Source organism: Diplotaxodon limnothrissa, linkage group LG20 (assembly GCF_057381915.1).
Source record: "Diplotaxodon limnothrissa isolate DT_005_m linkage group LG20, D_limnothrissa_male_GT1.1, whole genome shotgun sequence".
Classification (NCBI taxonomy): Eukaryota; Metazoa; Chordata; class Actinopteri; order Cichliformes; family Cichlidae; genus Diplotaxodon; species Diplotaxodon limnothrissa.
Window position 1 is genome coordinate 4,901,010 of NC_140615.1, and position 16,027 is coordinate 4,917,036.

Here is a 16,027-nt window from a genome sequence, read left to right on the forward strand (position 1 = left end):
AAGTTCATGACAGTACAATTAAGAATGGATCGTTAGAAGCAAGCCTGTGCTCTCTAAAAAGAACATGGCAGCACAACTTAGCTTTGAAAAGTTGCATCTGAACTAATCTCAAGACGTCTGGCACAATGTCCTGTCCACAGATTAGACCAAAGTGAAGATATTTGGTGGTGACCTTAGAACTGAAGAAGCTTCTCGGATGAGAGGTGAAACGTCTTCAAGCAACTTAAAGAAGTCCAGACGCTTTTCTTTCCAAGCTCCTTTGACTACGATGACCTGGATGACTGAGAACCTTCACAGACATATTGGTGGTTCATAAAAACCCAAACATGGCATGTCTGCACAAACACCTCATACCAACTGTAAAGCACGGTGGTGGATCTGTCTGACAGCTGAAGCTTGGCTGAAAATGGGTCATTCAACATGACAAGAATCCCAAGCACAGCAGCAAATCTACAAGAAAACAGCTGTAATGGCAAACTGAAAGCCCAGAAAGTCCGGACCTCAACCTGACTCAAATACTGTGGTGGGATTTCTTGAGATCTGTGTACAATTAAATGGCTGCAATGAACTGAAGTGCAATTTTCGTAAACAAGAGTGGGTCAAAATTCCTCCACAGACACATGAGAGACTCATATAGTCAAACTGAAAACAACAACTTCAAGTAATTCTGCTAAAGGTGCTTCTACAAAATACTGAAACATGGGGTGTACTTAGTTTTTCACGGGCCTGCAAAGAGTCCTGTGGTAACTTTCTTTTTCACACGACTGCATATAAAAAACTGCAGAAAAATCTCCAATCTTGGATACGTTTCTTAAGGTGAAGCAATTTTTTCTAATGATGGCTCAAGCCTTAACAGAGAGCAGGCATGCACAACAGCAGGACCTTGCAGCAAGCCAGTCTGAAAGGAATGTGGCTGTTTTATATGTCACACATTATACTTGTGCTATGCCAGCTATGACACATTAAAATATTTGTTTCTATACCCAGCATTCAGTCTGCATACCACCCCACAGCCCTCACCTGCTCCATCCAGCTCAAAGTCATCTGGCAGAAGTTTGTCCTGCCGGTTGCCGAGTGTGAAGGACAGCAATGCCAGGAGTATGGCGTCCAGAATGCTGATGATGGCCAGGATGTAGGCCCAGCGCACCGTACAGTTTCCCAGCGTGTACTTATCTGTCCTCTGGCCGCACATCCTCTTCACCTCTGGAGAGTCCCAACCATCTGGGTAAATCATGCAGCCCATCACCATCAACACACCTGCGGGGGAAGGACATGGAAATGGCAAAGCCTTGTAATAATTACCTCTTGTGTGCTCTTACTTTGATAAATAATTATAATCTGGTGCTCTGGAGCCCCCAGTGCATGATAACACATGATGTACCTCCATAAAGTGCCAAAGTTTTTATTTATTTATGGCTCAGCAAGGCAGATGATGCTCTGTGGAGCCATTTGCACGATGTACCGTTATGAAAGTTCTTAAATCTTAAATGCTGTTCTTCCCGTAACGTCTCCTCTGGGCTTCCCCAAAAGCTACTTACAGTAGAATGTGAGTTTGCAGATACATGCCCATAAAGTTTTACAGGCTTTTATCGTTTTCCTGGCCCTCGTATGGTTTTAGGTGCAAATTTAACGACACAGCAACACCTGATCTTGTTACAGGTAACTGATCTGCTATCGAAGGTGTCAGAGTCTGGGCTGAAACAGGATTCCTTATTGGCCATGGCGAAGAACAACCTTCACAACAAACGCACATCACACCTGAAACTGGAGAGGTGAGAACTCGACCCGTGACGGGATGAGCTCATTGTTTCACACCTGACTTACAAGAGAAGCACAGGTCTCATGGCTCCTTTACAGCTGCCTCTTTAGTTTGAGTTCTGGTATTGAGGTGATGAAATATTTGAGCTATTACTTACGAATAGTTATAATAAAACCGATGAACTGAACCTCATCAGACTTCTATTTAAACTGGTAATTTATGGTCACAAGAACTTTTGTTCCTTGTCCTTGTCTGTTTCCATTGTATTAACAGATCCACCAGGTGATGCATCAATATTAAAAGAAAAACAACTTCCATTTCATTTTTTCAGCTACGAAAAATGTTGGAATATGTTTATGAACGGCTGTAATACTTTTAATAAGCCCCTTGAATTAAAGATCAAAGTCTGCACTTCTGTCACATCTGGACTGTTTAAAATCAGCTTTAAATGTCTGCGGTATTATTTTTTTTTAGCTGATCCTAGAGTTTAGTGAGTTTAGTGTTAGTTTTTCACTGCAAACTATAAAAAGGCAAAAGCTAAAAATTATCTTTGGTTACTGTCTAATGAATCATCGCATATGAACAATTACCCATGCGTAGCAATATTCTTGCTTGTAACAACCCTCCCCCCAACAAACAAACAAACAAACAAACAAACAAACAAACAAACAAACAAACAAACAAACAAACAAACAAACAAACAAACAAACAAACAAACAAACAAACAAACATCTTAAAGATGAAGGTGAAACCAGTTTTATGATTACTCACACTGCTCATACTTTTTAATGTAATTCGTAATCTGTCTGTTTATAGGTGTCAAATAAACGTAGTTGAGAAAAGCTAATTTATACTAATAATCTGCCAACTGCAGTTGAGTAAAGGGAACAACAACTTTACAACCAACCCTCTTCGCTTTGTCCCTCACCTGAGGCCAGCTGCATCCATGCACAGATCTTGTAGACGTTTCCAGCGTTGCAGAAGAAGAACAAACTGAAGCCGACCATGGTGCCCACAATCAGCAGCATGGAGGTCCCAACGAAGAACATGGCAGTCCTGAAGGCCGGTGAGGGGATGGAAGCGAAGTCCAGCATGCTGCCCTTGCAGGTGAGCTCCGAGGTCAGCGCGTTGCCGATGCAGTAGTGAAAGAGGCCGAAGTAGCCGGCCTGCGGGGTGTTGACGCTGTCTCCGATCCAGTAGGGCTGGATGAAGACCACTATGGTGATGATGACGAAGCAGATGGTAAACACAGCCCACATGACGCCGATGGCTCGGGAGTTCCTCACATAGTTGGTGTGGTAGATTTTGGCAGCTTCCTGCGCTGGAAGGAGGTCCATGTCCGCAAAAAGTTTGTGTCGGCCTTTTGAAAGAAAGCAGGTCTGTTAGAGGTTTGTTTGTAGAGCTGGAAGGATAAACGCACACAGACACACACGGCTCGTTCTGCGGACTGGCTGAGTATTCAGCACCCTGGAGAGCACCACAGCCTAATTAATGACGTTTCTCTGATGTCACAGATTGACAGCTACCTGATAAGGCTTGGCGTGAAGATGCAGTGTTACCCGCAAGTAACTAAAACTAATTTACTGTAAATTAACACAGCGCATTTGAATGAACTGCCGTACAGGGCTGTGTGTTACAGCTAATTAATTCATTTCATGCAGGCAAGAACAGGCGAGGTTAAAATAAACAACAGTTATTATTACACAGCCAGGAAACTCATCCATTTGATTCCGCTTTAATGTGAAAGAAAGTTCTTCGTGGTGTTTAATATTACAAACTTTTGACTAAAAAGCTTAAAAACACAACTATTTATCCTGAACACTGCTTCAAATATTAGTATCAAGGCAATCGATTTGTCACACTATACGTTTTTATTTACATAAAGCCTACACAAGCCTGATTTTAACACTGTAATCCTTTTCTATCATTCTGTTTTCTGAAAGTAAACAGCTACTTGTGTTGCCCAAAGTGCAACCACAGGTAAATATAAACAGTAAACACTCTTTTTTTTTAACTGTTACATTTTTACGGTTTTAATTTTCTACCAACTCCCCATTTCCCCAGTTTCCTTAAATGTCATAATCTGATATTTAACGAGTTTTAGAAACTCATGAATACGGAGCCAGAACGAATAAGGTTTGCTGAAATTCGCGGCTGATGCGCAGGAAGCTTCAAATAAAGGTTTGCTGATATCAAATTCAATATTGTTCCAGCTGAGTCTTCTTATTGGAGTTCTGCTTATCTGGAAGCTAGTGCCAGCGACAGGAACACAATAAGTATCTTATTTTGATGAATTATAATAAAGGGAGGGGGCAGCTTGGCTGGGTTATGGCTTTCGATTGTCGCTGAGGATGTTGAGAGTTCAGCTGCAGTAAAGTCAGAGTCAGAAAAGACACAGATGTGGAAACACAAGCGGATGGGCTTCAAATTTCATAGCCCACTAATTTTAGCAAAAAACAAACAAACAAACAAACAAAAAAACCCGGCTTCTCTGTGAGGCTCGATGCCAAAGCGGAGATCTAATTAACGCTGACGAGTCCAGCTTTTTCTGGATAATGGTCTCTGTCACTTGGTACTTTTCTTTTTTAAAAGAAATGTCCCCTCTGTGGGCTGAAAATCCAGCTGCAGAAATATAGCATACAAGTGAACCTCATTTGCAGGCTCCCTTGCTCTTAAAAAAATCTATCACTTCAAACTAGTGGCCACATTCAGTGTGAGATAACAACTACGGCTCCAGGCTGACAGCAGCAGCCGGACAGAGCGTGCCACCATCTGTGCTCTTCACCCACTAGTCAGTGTCGGTAACAAGGTGCTTGAGGGCCTCCTCCGTGACACTGTGCCATGTGTAGTGAAACAGCATTCAGGGATGAGTGGTTGTCCTGCGTTCCCGGGGGATCCCTGATGGCTCCCTGCAGCTCGGGAGGGTAGTGGAGAGGAAAACACCAGCTCTGCCTGAGAGACAGTCACAAAGATGGATGATATGGAAAGTAGACATCACAGTTTAGATAAAAAAGACCAATCAAAACCAGTCTCAGGAATCTCTGAGCGCTGCTCTAATGAGGTGTAATCTCTTGATATATGTGACAGCCCGTGAAGGCCGTCATGTCAAGATTTCAGGAAGCTGTCTGTATTTTCAGTGTCTCATTGAAGAAGATATGTGCACAGAAAAAAAAAGATAGATTGTTCCAAACATGTTGCACACACATTTATGTCACACTTAAATTTTATTTATCCATCAGGGGCCAAGGCCAGGCAGCTGGTCACGAAACGAAGCAAGTACACACATAAAAAAGCAATCCAGTAATAAAACTTTGCCCATATCTTTTACAGCTCTAATAAAACCAAACTTTCCTCTGACAACATGTCAAAATATCTGAAGAAAAAGAAAGCTCATTCAGCACTTTGCATTCACTTCTTCATTTATAAAAATTCAAATAATGAAAACTCTTAGGGATATGAGGTGGATAACAAATACTTTCTGAAGCCCTATAACCACAAGATATAACCATTAGCAGTAGGAAGACTGTGTTTGACTGTCTCACCATTTCCTCACCTCGCTACAAACTCAAGAATACCCATCTGCAGTTTTAGAGCTGTCACCTGCTCCTGACCATGAATTAAAGCAACACTTCACTGCCTGTTGGCTGAGGAGAATGAAGCATTGTTTGCCCAGGCTTTTCAGTCCTCTAAGTGTCTGTCACCCTTAAAGTTTTGAGCTCTTTTCATTCTCAGGGGCATGAAAAGACAAAGCAGAGGATCTTTGTCTTGGTTAAAGAATTTATCTTTGTGAGTGAAAGTGATTTGGCAAATGAAGATGATGACACAAGATGTAAAAAAAAAAAGAAAAAAAAGGGAAAAGAAATTAAAATAAAGAAGACCCAAAATAAACTAATCAGAAGACACCATGGAAACAAATTAGGATTTGAATCTTATCTGCAGCTGCACTTCTGATTGTGAAATTAAATGCCAGTGAATTATAGCACTGGAATACACTGCTCAAATAAAATGAAGGGAAACACTCGATCATCACGGTGTAAAACAAAATCAAGTAATCTTCAGCGATATCGATCTGTCTGGTTGGGATGCATGACTGGACAGAGTGTAAATCGCATTTGCTTGTTTAACTGCAAATTAAAGTGACAACAGGTGCACTGGAGAGGCAACAACAAGACAACTCCCGAAAAGGTGTTGCAGGTTGCAGCCACAGACCGTTGCTCTCTCCTTATCCCTCCTGACTGACTTGTCTCTAGTTTGGCTGCTTATTAGTCTCCTTGTCAACACTGGTAGTATGAGATGGTACCTGCAGCCCATTTAGGTTTTACAGACCGTCACAACAAGGTTTGTTATGTCTCCCAGAACAGTCTCGAGAATGTGGAGGAGATACTAGGAGTCAGGTTGTTACCTGAGTGAGAGCTGGGCCACAAAACCTGGGCAACAGAAGGGCATCAACCCTGCAGCAGGACTGGTATCTGCTCCTTTCTGAGTGGAACAGGAGGAGGAGGAGGACTGGCTGAGCCCTACAAAATGACTGTGGCATTAGGTCCTGATGTCCTTCTGTAGGACCTGTGCTCACAGCTCAGTGCCGTGCAGCTTTATTGGCATTCACAAGCGAATACCTAAACTGGCAGGTCCGTTACTAGCACCCAGTCTCTCCACAGATTAGAACAAGTTCATAGTGAGCACATGTGCGAGATATGTAAGAGTCTGGAAATGCCATTGTGAATGTTATGCTGCCTGCAACATTTTTTATTATTATTTGCCTATTTGCACTACTCTGCCTGGTTTACACTCAATGTCACTTACCCATTATATTGTATATTGTATAGCTTTCTTGTTATATGTAAAATTGTATTTATTTAAATTTTTACTTTTTAATTATTTTACTTGCATTTTTAATCACTTTTATATTTAAATATATTTAAATGTTCATTTGCTATTTATCTAGGGATTGAGAGTAACGCAATTTCTATTCTCTGTATGTCCTGTACATGTGGCAGAATCGACAAATAAAGTTGACTTTGACTTTGATTATCCAGCATGATGAGTTTGACAGTGGGTCAGTGATGGTCTGAGAGCCAGTGTCCTTATGCTGGTGCAGTGTGCGATGGGTTCCTTCTGTTGCAAAATAAAGCCTGGCCTCATGTGGCCAGAGTATGTAGTCAGTTCCTGGATGATGAAGACACTGATGCCACTAACGCACCCTTACGTTCCCCACCCTTGAATCCAAGTGATATCCTCTTGAATGTTATGCATTGGTGGATTTAAGGCTGCCAAATAATGCTATAGACAGCCCAGCTCAACAATAATCCATCCAGGTATGGAAGGAGTTGCGTTGAAAAATGTTGAGTCAAAATGGAGTTAACAACTTTGTTTTGTCATTAAAATTATAACGTTTTTCCATTTTTTAATTAAATTTTTACTTGGCACACATACATATATGTTATAGTCTGACATTAATTTATTATGTTAAGAGATTTTTCTCCTCAGATCAAAGCAGAAGCCTTTTATTTTGGAGCATAGTAATAGAGTGATATATTGTGTTAAATTGGTGATGAAATCTGAAAAAATGCTTAAAAAAGCTCATTTATTCCTATGCTGATCCACACACTCTTAGAGTTCATTTAAATAGAGTTTCTGTGTACCTCATACAACAGATTATGCTGCAAATCATCACTTGCGAAGACATTTTGATATACTGCATCATGTAAATTTAAAAATGGAAACATTTCATTTCCAAAACCCAGGCCAGTTCGTCCAAGGATCCCTCAAAACAAAACTGCGGCGTGACTTTAGATTAGGGAAAAACAATACAACTTTTTCCAAAGCTCCTGGAAGCTCATTATTATAAAGAGGAAGCACTTTTCAATCTCCATGACTCTTCCTGAAGCCGTCTGTCAGGTTAAAGTGAGTAACTGACTCCTTGATAGTGAAGTGATAAGGAGGAGACCCTGGTGGAGAGAATTAGGATTTTTATCATTGAATTACTTATTACCAGCACTTATGACACTAACATTTGAAAAAGTAATATAATGAAACTTTTTTTCATTCATCTACACTAAATAACCAATTACAGAAAATAAGCAATTTCAAGGCTGATTGTTTAGTGTTGATTATTTTGTTATTGGAAAGCGTTATTGTTTTTCTGTTATGTTCTGTTACCCTCATGACACCGTTTTTAGGTGCAGGCAGCCACATTTGGCACAAATGTTCTGAAAAAATAAGTTTTCAGCACCAAACAGCCAGCAGACAGCTAGAAACTTTGAAAATATTGGTGTGTTTGTCCTCTACTTAAGAAGATAAGTGGATCATGCAACAATACAGTTTACTATGTCACATAAAACCCAAATATATAGTGTGGTAATTAACAAAAGGACAATAATGGGAAATCATTTCATAAGTCATTAGTGTTAGGAGTTTTGTTTTTTAATTTGGTTGCCTCTTCAACAGCTTATAAATGCCAGGAATCCAAACACAGGGGTATCAAACATAAGGCCTGCGGACCAGAATCCACCCGAAACACACTCCAACTAGATGGTTTTGGTAAATGTGAAGGAATGCATAGACTTTCAACTTTAAATTGTATTAAAATTAGTTTTACAGCTTTTCCTGTTGAAGAACCCCCCCTCCCCCAACCATTCATACCACACCAAAGTAACTAAGTAATAGATAAACGAATAAATGACAGAAAAGTTCCTGTTTTCCACTATTTACACAATAAAGCAGTGAAACAAGTAAAGCTTTATAACTACAGGGAAGTTTTTCATCTTTATGATGCCGTTTCACTGGTCCCGCCCACGTGAGATCAAAGTGAGCTGAATGTCTCCCGTGGTGTAAAATGAGTTTGATGTCCTTGCTCTAAACATATGTGCAACCCACAAACAACTAAATACTTACTTACAGATTTTTAAAAAAACATACTGTGACATATTGTGTATACAGTCAGCATTTGGCTCATTTTTGCAGACAACTGAGTTGCTGCCCTTGTTAAACGATGCCAGAGATTTTCCAGAGGGCTCAGAAAAACACTGCAGGTTGTCATTGCTGTAGGAATTAATGTGTATGAATGGCTTCAGTCACAAGCCATTAAACCTCCTCCGGTCCTTTGTAAATGGGCAAGTTCTACTATCTTGGTTCATCATATTTCTCCCTATAATCCAATATAAGGTGTGTGAGCTGTTGTAAAATGGCCTGTGGCACTTCTAATAACCTCGGCAGCTTTATTACGTTTATGGCCAACTTTCATCAAATGAGCGACATGCTTATTCCTTGATGTGATTAAAGTCTGCTGGTGTGACTTAGAGAAGAGTGTGTCATAATGTTTTCTGGAAAACCTGCCAGATATTCTGTCATCATCACACTCTTTCCTTTTTTTCACTATAACACTAATGTTGTATGTGTCATCTTCCGGTTTCTGACTGTAAGAAAAAAGAGACTTTTTCTTCCTGGACTTTGGATTCATGACAAACAACCAGTTTTCACCACACTACACTAGCTTTCTATGCCAGTGCCAATTAAATATGAAGATGATTTCATCTGAATATTAAACTCGGGCCCTGTTTTTTTTTTATGACTAGCCCAGAGGAAAGTGCAGCCCATTGATGCTGGTTGGGGGGAGAATAATAAGACGGTCTTCTACTTAGTATTCAGTTTAATAAACCTCTTCAATCAGTATGCTGCGGGGTTGTTATAGAAGACTAGCCAGTCTCTGAGTGCATTTCTAGTTTTCCCTTACTTCCCTCATTTTAATGTCTCTGAGGTTGTGAGTACAGTAATATCCTTCTAAACACCTCCTTCTGTTGTATCAGTCGCCCTGACCCTGCTCTAGCGTGCCTTTGTTTCTTTGCAGACACTGTTTAAAATAACGAGCCGTGTGAGTTCAGTGCAGGTGCTGTAATGGTTGCAGCTCTGCCCACAACAAGAGATGGAACAGTCGCATTTTTTTGTGTTTCGCTCACAGCAACAGCTCGTGTTCAGGAAACAACCCAAATGTTATCCTCTCCTCCCTGACGCCTGACCCCTCCATTAATGTTTTCTTTCCCTCATTACGCCACGGCCGCTCCATGGATGCTCGTCCAGCCGGCTCTGAGGCCAATCTTCTTTTATCCCTTCTCTGTAGAGTCGGCATGACTTGGCAGCAGAAAGCAGGAGCTGATCCAGACCTCAGTTAGACACATCTTGTTATTTCAAACAGAGAAAAGAGCAAATTTTTTTCTCCACACCGCCCAAACGACCCCGCATCACTACCTTTGGGATAACTGAGGCATCGGCTATGGTTACAGCTCTTGGAATGTGTGTCTGGCGTCACAGTAATGAGATTTTTTTTCTATACCCAAACACTACAAACAGACTGCCATTGTGCACAAAGAGAATAAATAAAAGCACAGAAAATGACTGAAAGTGATTATTCTTTGATGAAAACCCCCCAAAAACCTTTAATATCAGTGTCCAAGAGGGGGCAGTATGCCATTAAGTGTACTGACTGAAGTGAGTGAGCTTACTTATTACAGTCTATGCACAGAGGATTGATTAAGAGTGCAATGCTCCCCCCCCCCATAAGTCCACCCGAACAAACAGCCAGACAAGGAACAGACTGTCCTCACTGTTCACACATTTGCATTTACATACAGGGCTTTTACACAAAAGAGAACAGCTCGATATAGATCATACCTTCCTCCCAGAGGAGGGTATTCCTGTGCCATCTTTTGATCTTGAACCCAAGAGTATTTTAAACAAATCCTTCGTGGTGTGTTGTTTTTTGAAGGGAACTGGCTTCAGAAAACTTCCAAGTTGATGTATTAATTTACAAAATCTTCAGTCACACTGGTTTTCATTTGATATGAAAACTTCACCAGGAAATCCACAGCTGCATTTTTCACTCTTTGACTTGTCAGTGTGTTTATTCCTGCAGATGCCCTTCTTTGTCTCCGAGCCCAATGTGTGTGTATATGTGCACATGATATCAAGTCTGTGATGGGGTTATCATTCAGTCCTCCTGACAGGTTAAATCCCCGTGAAAACACTGTTATTGGCGCCGCGACACCGGCTTCTCCTGCGAGCACACACACTCTGCATGAGATATCAGGTAGGGGTGCAGTTATGCAAGGACATGCGTGACAAGAAGGCACATTTATCTCAGGGGGCGAATCTCATTGATATTCTTTCTTTTCAAATCTCCTCTGCTTGACTCGGCAGTGTGCAAAGAACCAAACCTCTGAACTTTGATTGTGTATGTGTGTGTATAATATCAGAGGCTCTCAAAAGATTAAAGAAAACACACCTATATTTCAGTCATGATGTGGAGATGTGGAGTGCCCTTTTTGAAATGTCACCATCAATATGTCTGTCAAGTGGCCCAAACAGAGGAGAGGCGACGTATGTTGTCCGTGTTTTCCTGCAGGTGCTTTTTTGTGTGTGTCTTTTACAGATGTGTTCACTTTTAGACACGAGTGCCTGTTTCAGTCAGTGTGTGTGTGACTGAGGCTTCAGTCGTTATGCAACCTTGTAGAAGAAGTAATAAGAAGCAGAACCCCGCCCCGACATTAACATTTTGGCGAGGCGGTGCTGCAAAAGCTGTGGGGAAATTCTTGCTGTTAATTGGACTGTGAAGGATTTTACTGCAGATTCAGCCCACTCCCCGTGTCACTCTTCTTCTCTGCAAGTTCACCCCATGGCAAAAAAAAGCATGCTCGCTTACAGGATGTTTACTGTTTCTGTTTCTCTCTGACTGTGTTCTCTCTTCATTGAAATATTCACAGAATACAGTTTTTGCTGTCACAGTGCTGTTGTAAGGAGAAAGCAGCAAGCAGCTCCAGATATGTTTCTGTGATTTATGGGAATAATTTGACTTTCTTTTTCCTGCTCTGTAGCCTGTGATAAATGTAACACGCAGGGGATTAGTTTATCTAAGCACAGAGATTAGAACAGCTACACCGGCTCCGTCCAACAATTGCAAAATCTTCCTTCCAAGCTCACTAATTACTGCATTTAATCTTGTTTGTTTCATCATCTACTCTTTATTGATTTGTGTGGGTGAGAATGGTTTTGGGCCACTTTGTCATTTCTCCTGTGTGCATGTGCATGCATGTGCTAAACTTGACTTTTTTGTAATAGACAGACATGAAAGTTAAGAATAATCTTCTCATCCAATTCTTGTCAACCAGTGTATTTTCAACAGCTCTAATTAAATATAAGTGATATACAATGTAAACAAAAACACAACATAAATGTTCTGCAAATCACTCGAACTCTATATTTAATTGAAAACAGTATAAAGACAGCATTACCATGTTTACATGGAAGCATTTTTCTTTAGAAGTCCTTTAGACCTTTAGTAAGGCTGTTTGATGCTTAAAATAAGAAAAGAAAGAAAAAACACCTGGTGGAACATCTCAGAGGTAATTAAGTGAGATGGCAAACAGGTCAGTAGGCCAAACATGATTGGGTGATTATACCAGATTATACAAGAAAAGCTGAGTCTTTTAGAAGTAATGACGAGGAAGGCTTCACCCCTCTCTGATTTGCCGAAAGACTGTTTCAACAAATAGTTCTGCTATTTAAAGGTTACATTTTGCAACACAAAACTGCGAAGCAAATAAGGACTTTCATCACCCAGAGTAGATAATAACAAAAAAAGATTCAGAGAACCTGGATAAATTTCTGCACACAAGGAACAAGACTGAAAACCAATAATGCGCCACCAATACAGCACTGCATTAATAAAAAACACTAATGTGCAGTTCAAATGGCTACACAGCATCACGAAGCTTTTTCTTATTGATTGCTTTGCAAAGAAAACAACCCCTCGCTGTGCAAAACTCTTAAGTCCCCCCCCTCCATATCTTTATTTTTTGCTAGGAAAATGGGAAATATGTACAACGATTTATTGAAATGTCCAAACATACATGGAAACTCAGTATATAAGACAAAAACAGGGTTTGCACAATTCTAGCAATTCTAAGGAGGTAGAGCAGGTCACCTACTAATTGGAAGGTTGGTGGTTCGATCCCCATTTGCTCCTGTCTGTATGCCAGAGGTGTCGAACTCCAGGCAGGTTTTAGATCTCACCCTGGGTCAGCACACCTGAATCAAATGATTAGTTCATTACCAGGCCTCTGGAGAACTTCAAGACATGTTGAGGAGGTAATTTAGCCATTTTAATTAGCTGTGTTGGCTCAAGGATAGAGCTAAAACCTGCAGGATACCAGCACTCGAGGCCTGGATCTGCCTACCCCTGGTTTACCATATGGCGTTTAACAAGCTTGAAAGTTAATATTTGGTATGACCACCTTTATTCTTCAACACAGCCTGAGCTCTCTTAAGTAAGCGTTCTCATAATTTCTTTAAGTAGCCTTCAGGTTCACTGAAGGACATTTAAAGCTCTTCTTCAGACGCCTTTTGTTCTGTTTTCTCTTAAGCTGATATCGCACTGCTTAAGTACAGTTGAGGTCCTGTGTCAGATCTTTGTTGGATCTTAAGGACATGACTGTCAGACACCGTTCACCTGCTGTAGATATACACATATTGTTTTGTCCTCCACTTGTCTGTCTTCCTCAATTACTTAAGGACACACTGCACACCATGCTGATATATGCCAAATTTGCAGCAAAGAGCTCTTTAAGAATCACCTTGTTGGTGCAATGATACAGTTTCATGCCTGCCAAACAGTGCTATCTTTGACAAGTTTCATTACAAAGTTCATAAAGACGCAATTTAAAATTGGTTCTTTGCTAAGTTGTGTGCTATGTGTAAACAAAACACTGGTTTTGTCTCTAAAACGCCTGGAGAACTATTGCTCAGGACTAAAGGTTACAAGAAAGTCTGGCTCCTTGGGAAGTATAAAGAAATGAGGGGTAAATCGAGACTTTTGCACAGCACTGTACAGAAACAAAAACCCAGCAGTCCATTTGACCAAACCACCTTCTCCGTGTAGTACAACACTGCTCCACAGTGGGTTCAGAATCGGCTGAAACAAAATACAAACAAAGGAGGCTCTGAACTGCTGATCCGAAGAAAAAGCTTCACTTTCAAAAACACAGCTGGTCTCAATTTCCACCAGTTTACAGAGCATTGTTAAAAGAAGCGTTGATGCAGCACAGGGATAAACAGCCCTTTCCCAACGTTGTTGGAACGTGTTGCTGGCATCAGATTCAAAGTGACCCCTTCTGAAGTGGTTTTCTTTTTCTTTTTTTTTTTAACTAACACCACCAACAACACGATTTCCTTTTTTTTATTATAGTATTTATATGAGATGTATTGTCATTGTATTCTATTTTGGATATGTTAATGTATAAAACATACTATCATGCTACTACAACATTAGATTTTGCTGAAGCTTGATATGATGCAACACTTTATGTTCCACACCTTTTTTTTGCCCCTTAGCAGCATGCTTCAATATGAAATGACTATGGAAAGCATATTGATAGACTTAGTTCACATTCAAGAGTTCCACTGTGAACGCACACATACCAAAACCCTGCTGGCATTAACGTTCAGTGTGAGATGAGTGTATAGCATCTGTGCCTTGCTAGCTCATCTTCACACATTTGCAATACGGTTCCTCAGACGGATGTTATCCAAACAAACATTATTTGCATCGAATGCTGATGAAACAGTGACTGATGATGATGCCAGCTCATGTAAACGGCGATGACAGGATGTTGCTTCAAAAGGAAGTTTCTGCATATGCAAAGACATTTCTCATTCTCGCAACGTGTTCGCTTCACACACAGCATATTTGTGCATCTGCTAGAAGTTCCTTTCTCCCTCTCCCCCCTGCCCCCCGCGTCCTGTCTGGCATTGTAGTAATCAGAATTGTTGTCTGAAGGCTAAAAACTGACAGAGTTACTTTCACAAGTAGAGCATTACTGCCTTCGCTATAATGGTCCACTTGATTGTCATATTTGATTAAAACTTTATTAGGATTTTTTATTTTGGAGCAGGGTGCCGCCGGTGCATCGAGCCACCTGGGGGGCTCTTCAACTGGTGGGGAAGATTGTCACATCTCGCAGGAGCTTTCTTCTCCTCAGGGGCTCTCTCTGCAGGAGGGGGAGACACAGGAGAGGTAGAGGAAGATCTCAGCCTGGGTGTTTATTGTCTTATGTAGTCTTGAAGATGAGTGGATGGTGGGGTGGGTGCAGTTTTCTCTGTGGTGGGGTTGGGTGGACTGTCCCGGGCTCTGTGGGGCCGGGAGGCGCTGCTGCGCTGGGCCCCGGTCTGGATGGGCCTGGGCCCCCTTTCCCTGGCGGGTCGCGGAGTATGGGGGTGCCTACTGGGGTCAGCGGGGGAGCTGGCCCCAGGGAGGGGTCACTTGCCCCTCCCTTCCTTCCCTCCCCATCTCCAGCTGCCTCCCTCTTCCCGCTCCACCACAACCACCCACACATGCAGGACCTTGGAGTAGGGGTATGTCACCAGGGTGCAGAGGAGGCTACCCCCCCCCCCCCCCCCCTCTGTCCCCTTCTGGCTGCCTCTGCCTCAATTTTATCCCACAACTTAGACATTCACATTACTCACACTCTCATTACACATACATGTAGGATCTTGGGGGTGGGCACGATACACGGAGTCCAAAGTACCATCAGGGTGTACACCCCACCCCTGGCATCGTTGCCCACCTCTCAATTTTAAATACACGTAGACATTGAGGGCTAGCAGGAGGGACCATGCGCTTACCTGCTGCTCTCTGGCAGGTAGCTCCAAGCCCTCCTGGGTTTTAAATGCACCTTAGAACACACATGCATCAACACTACAATGAGCGGGTGGAGGGAGGTTTGGAGTCTTCTCTCACCCCCATTCTCTGCGACCTGCTGGAGCGGGGGGGCTAGGAGGAGGAGTTGGCCGTCCGGCTGCGGTCTGGAGTGTGGGGCCTCCCTGCTGCTGCGGAGTCGGGGCGGTCTGCCTCCCCCCACCACAGGGAAAAGGGAAACACCACCTGGGTCTGGGTGCAGTTCCCCCCTCCAGGGGCGGGGGCACCTAGACCCGGTTTGTAGAGTACGCTTGGGGAGTGTGATCGTGTGTACAGCGTCTCTTTATGTCTGTCTCCACGTTGGTTGAGTGTGGAGTAAGTGCATATGAGGGCATGAGGGTGGGAATGGATGTTTGTATCTGTGTGTGCCTGTATGTCTGTGTCTATATGTCAGGTTGGGTGTCAGGCGCCACCTCTCTGGGGACATCTCAGGCCCTCCAAGGTTTGGAGGCCTATCTCCCCCTACCACCACTTCCCCTGCCAGTGGCGGACTCCCTCAGACATCGGTGCGTTGGTGGTTCTTT

The 16,027-nt window shown here is 42.2% G+C and overlaps 1 protein-coding gene across 1 annotated transcript; it reads right to left on the reverse strand.

Annotated features, from left to right (window-relative positions):
- Positions 1 to 849: 849 nt before the first annotated feature.
- lhfpl5b (LHFPL tetraspan subfamily member 5b) lies at positions 850 to 3,096 on the reverse strand. Its single transcript, XM_085344965.1, has 3 exons — positions 2,688 to 3,096; positions 984 to 1,257; positions 850 to 898 (listed from the first exon to the last, which is right to left on the reverse strand). Exons 1-3 carry the CDS (start codon positions 3,094 to 3,096, stop codon positions 850 to 852), a joined length of 732 nt encoding a protein of 243 aa, XP_085201091.1.
- Positions 3,097 to 16,027: the final 12,931 nt, after the last annotated feature.

Bases quoted from the DNA above. Each gene is read 5' to 3' on its own strand.
- lhfpl5b (XM_085344965.1), bottom strand. From the start codon at position 3,096: ATGGACCTCCTTCCAGCGCAGGAAGCTGCCAAAATCTACCACACCAAC. The intron at 1,258-2,687 runs GTGAGGGACAAA...CTTCCCCCGCAG, and splicing joins ATGGATGCAGCTGGCCTCAG to GTGTGTTGATGGTGATGGGC. The intron at 899-983 runs GTATAGAAACAA...CATTCCTTTCAG, and splicing joins GTATGCAGACTGAATGCTGG to ACTGGCTTGCTGCAAGGTCC.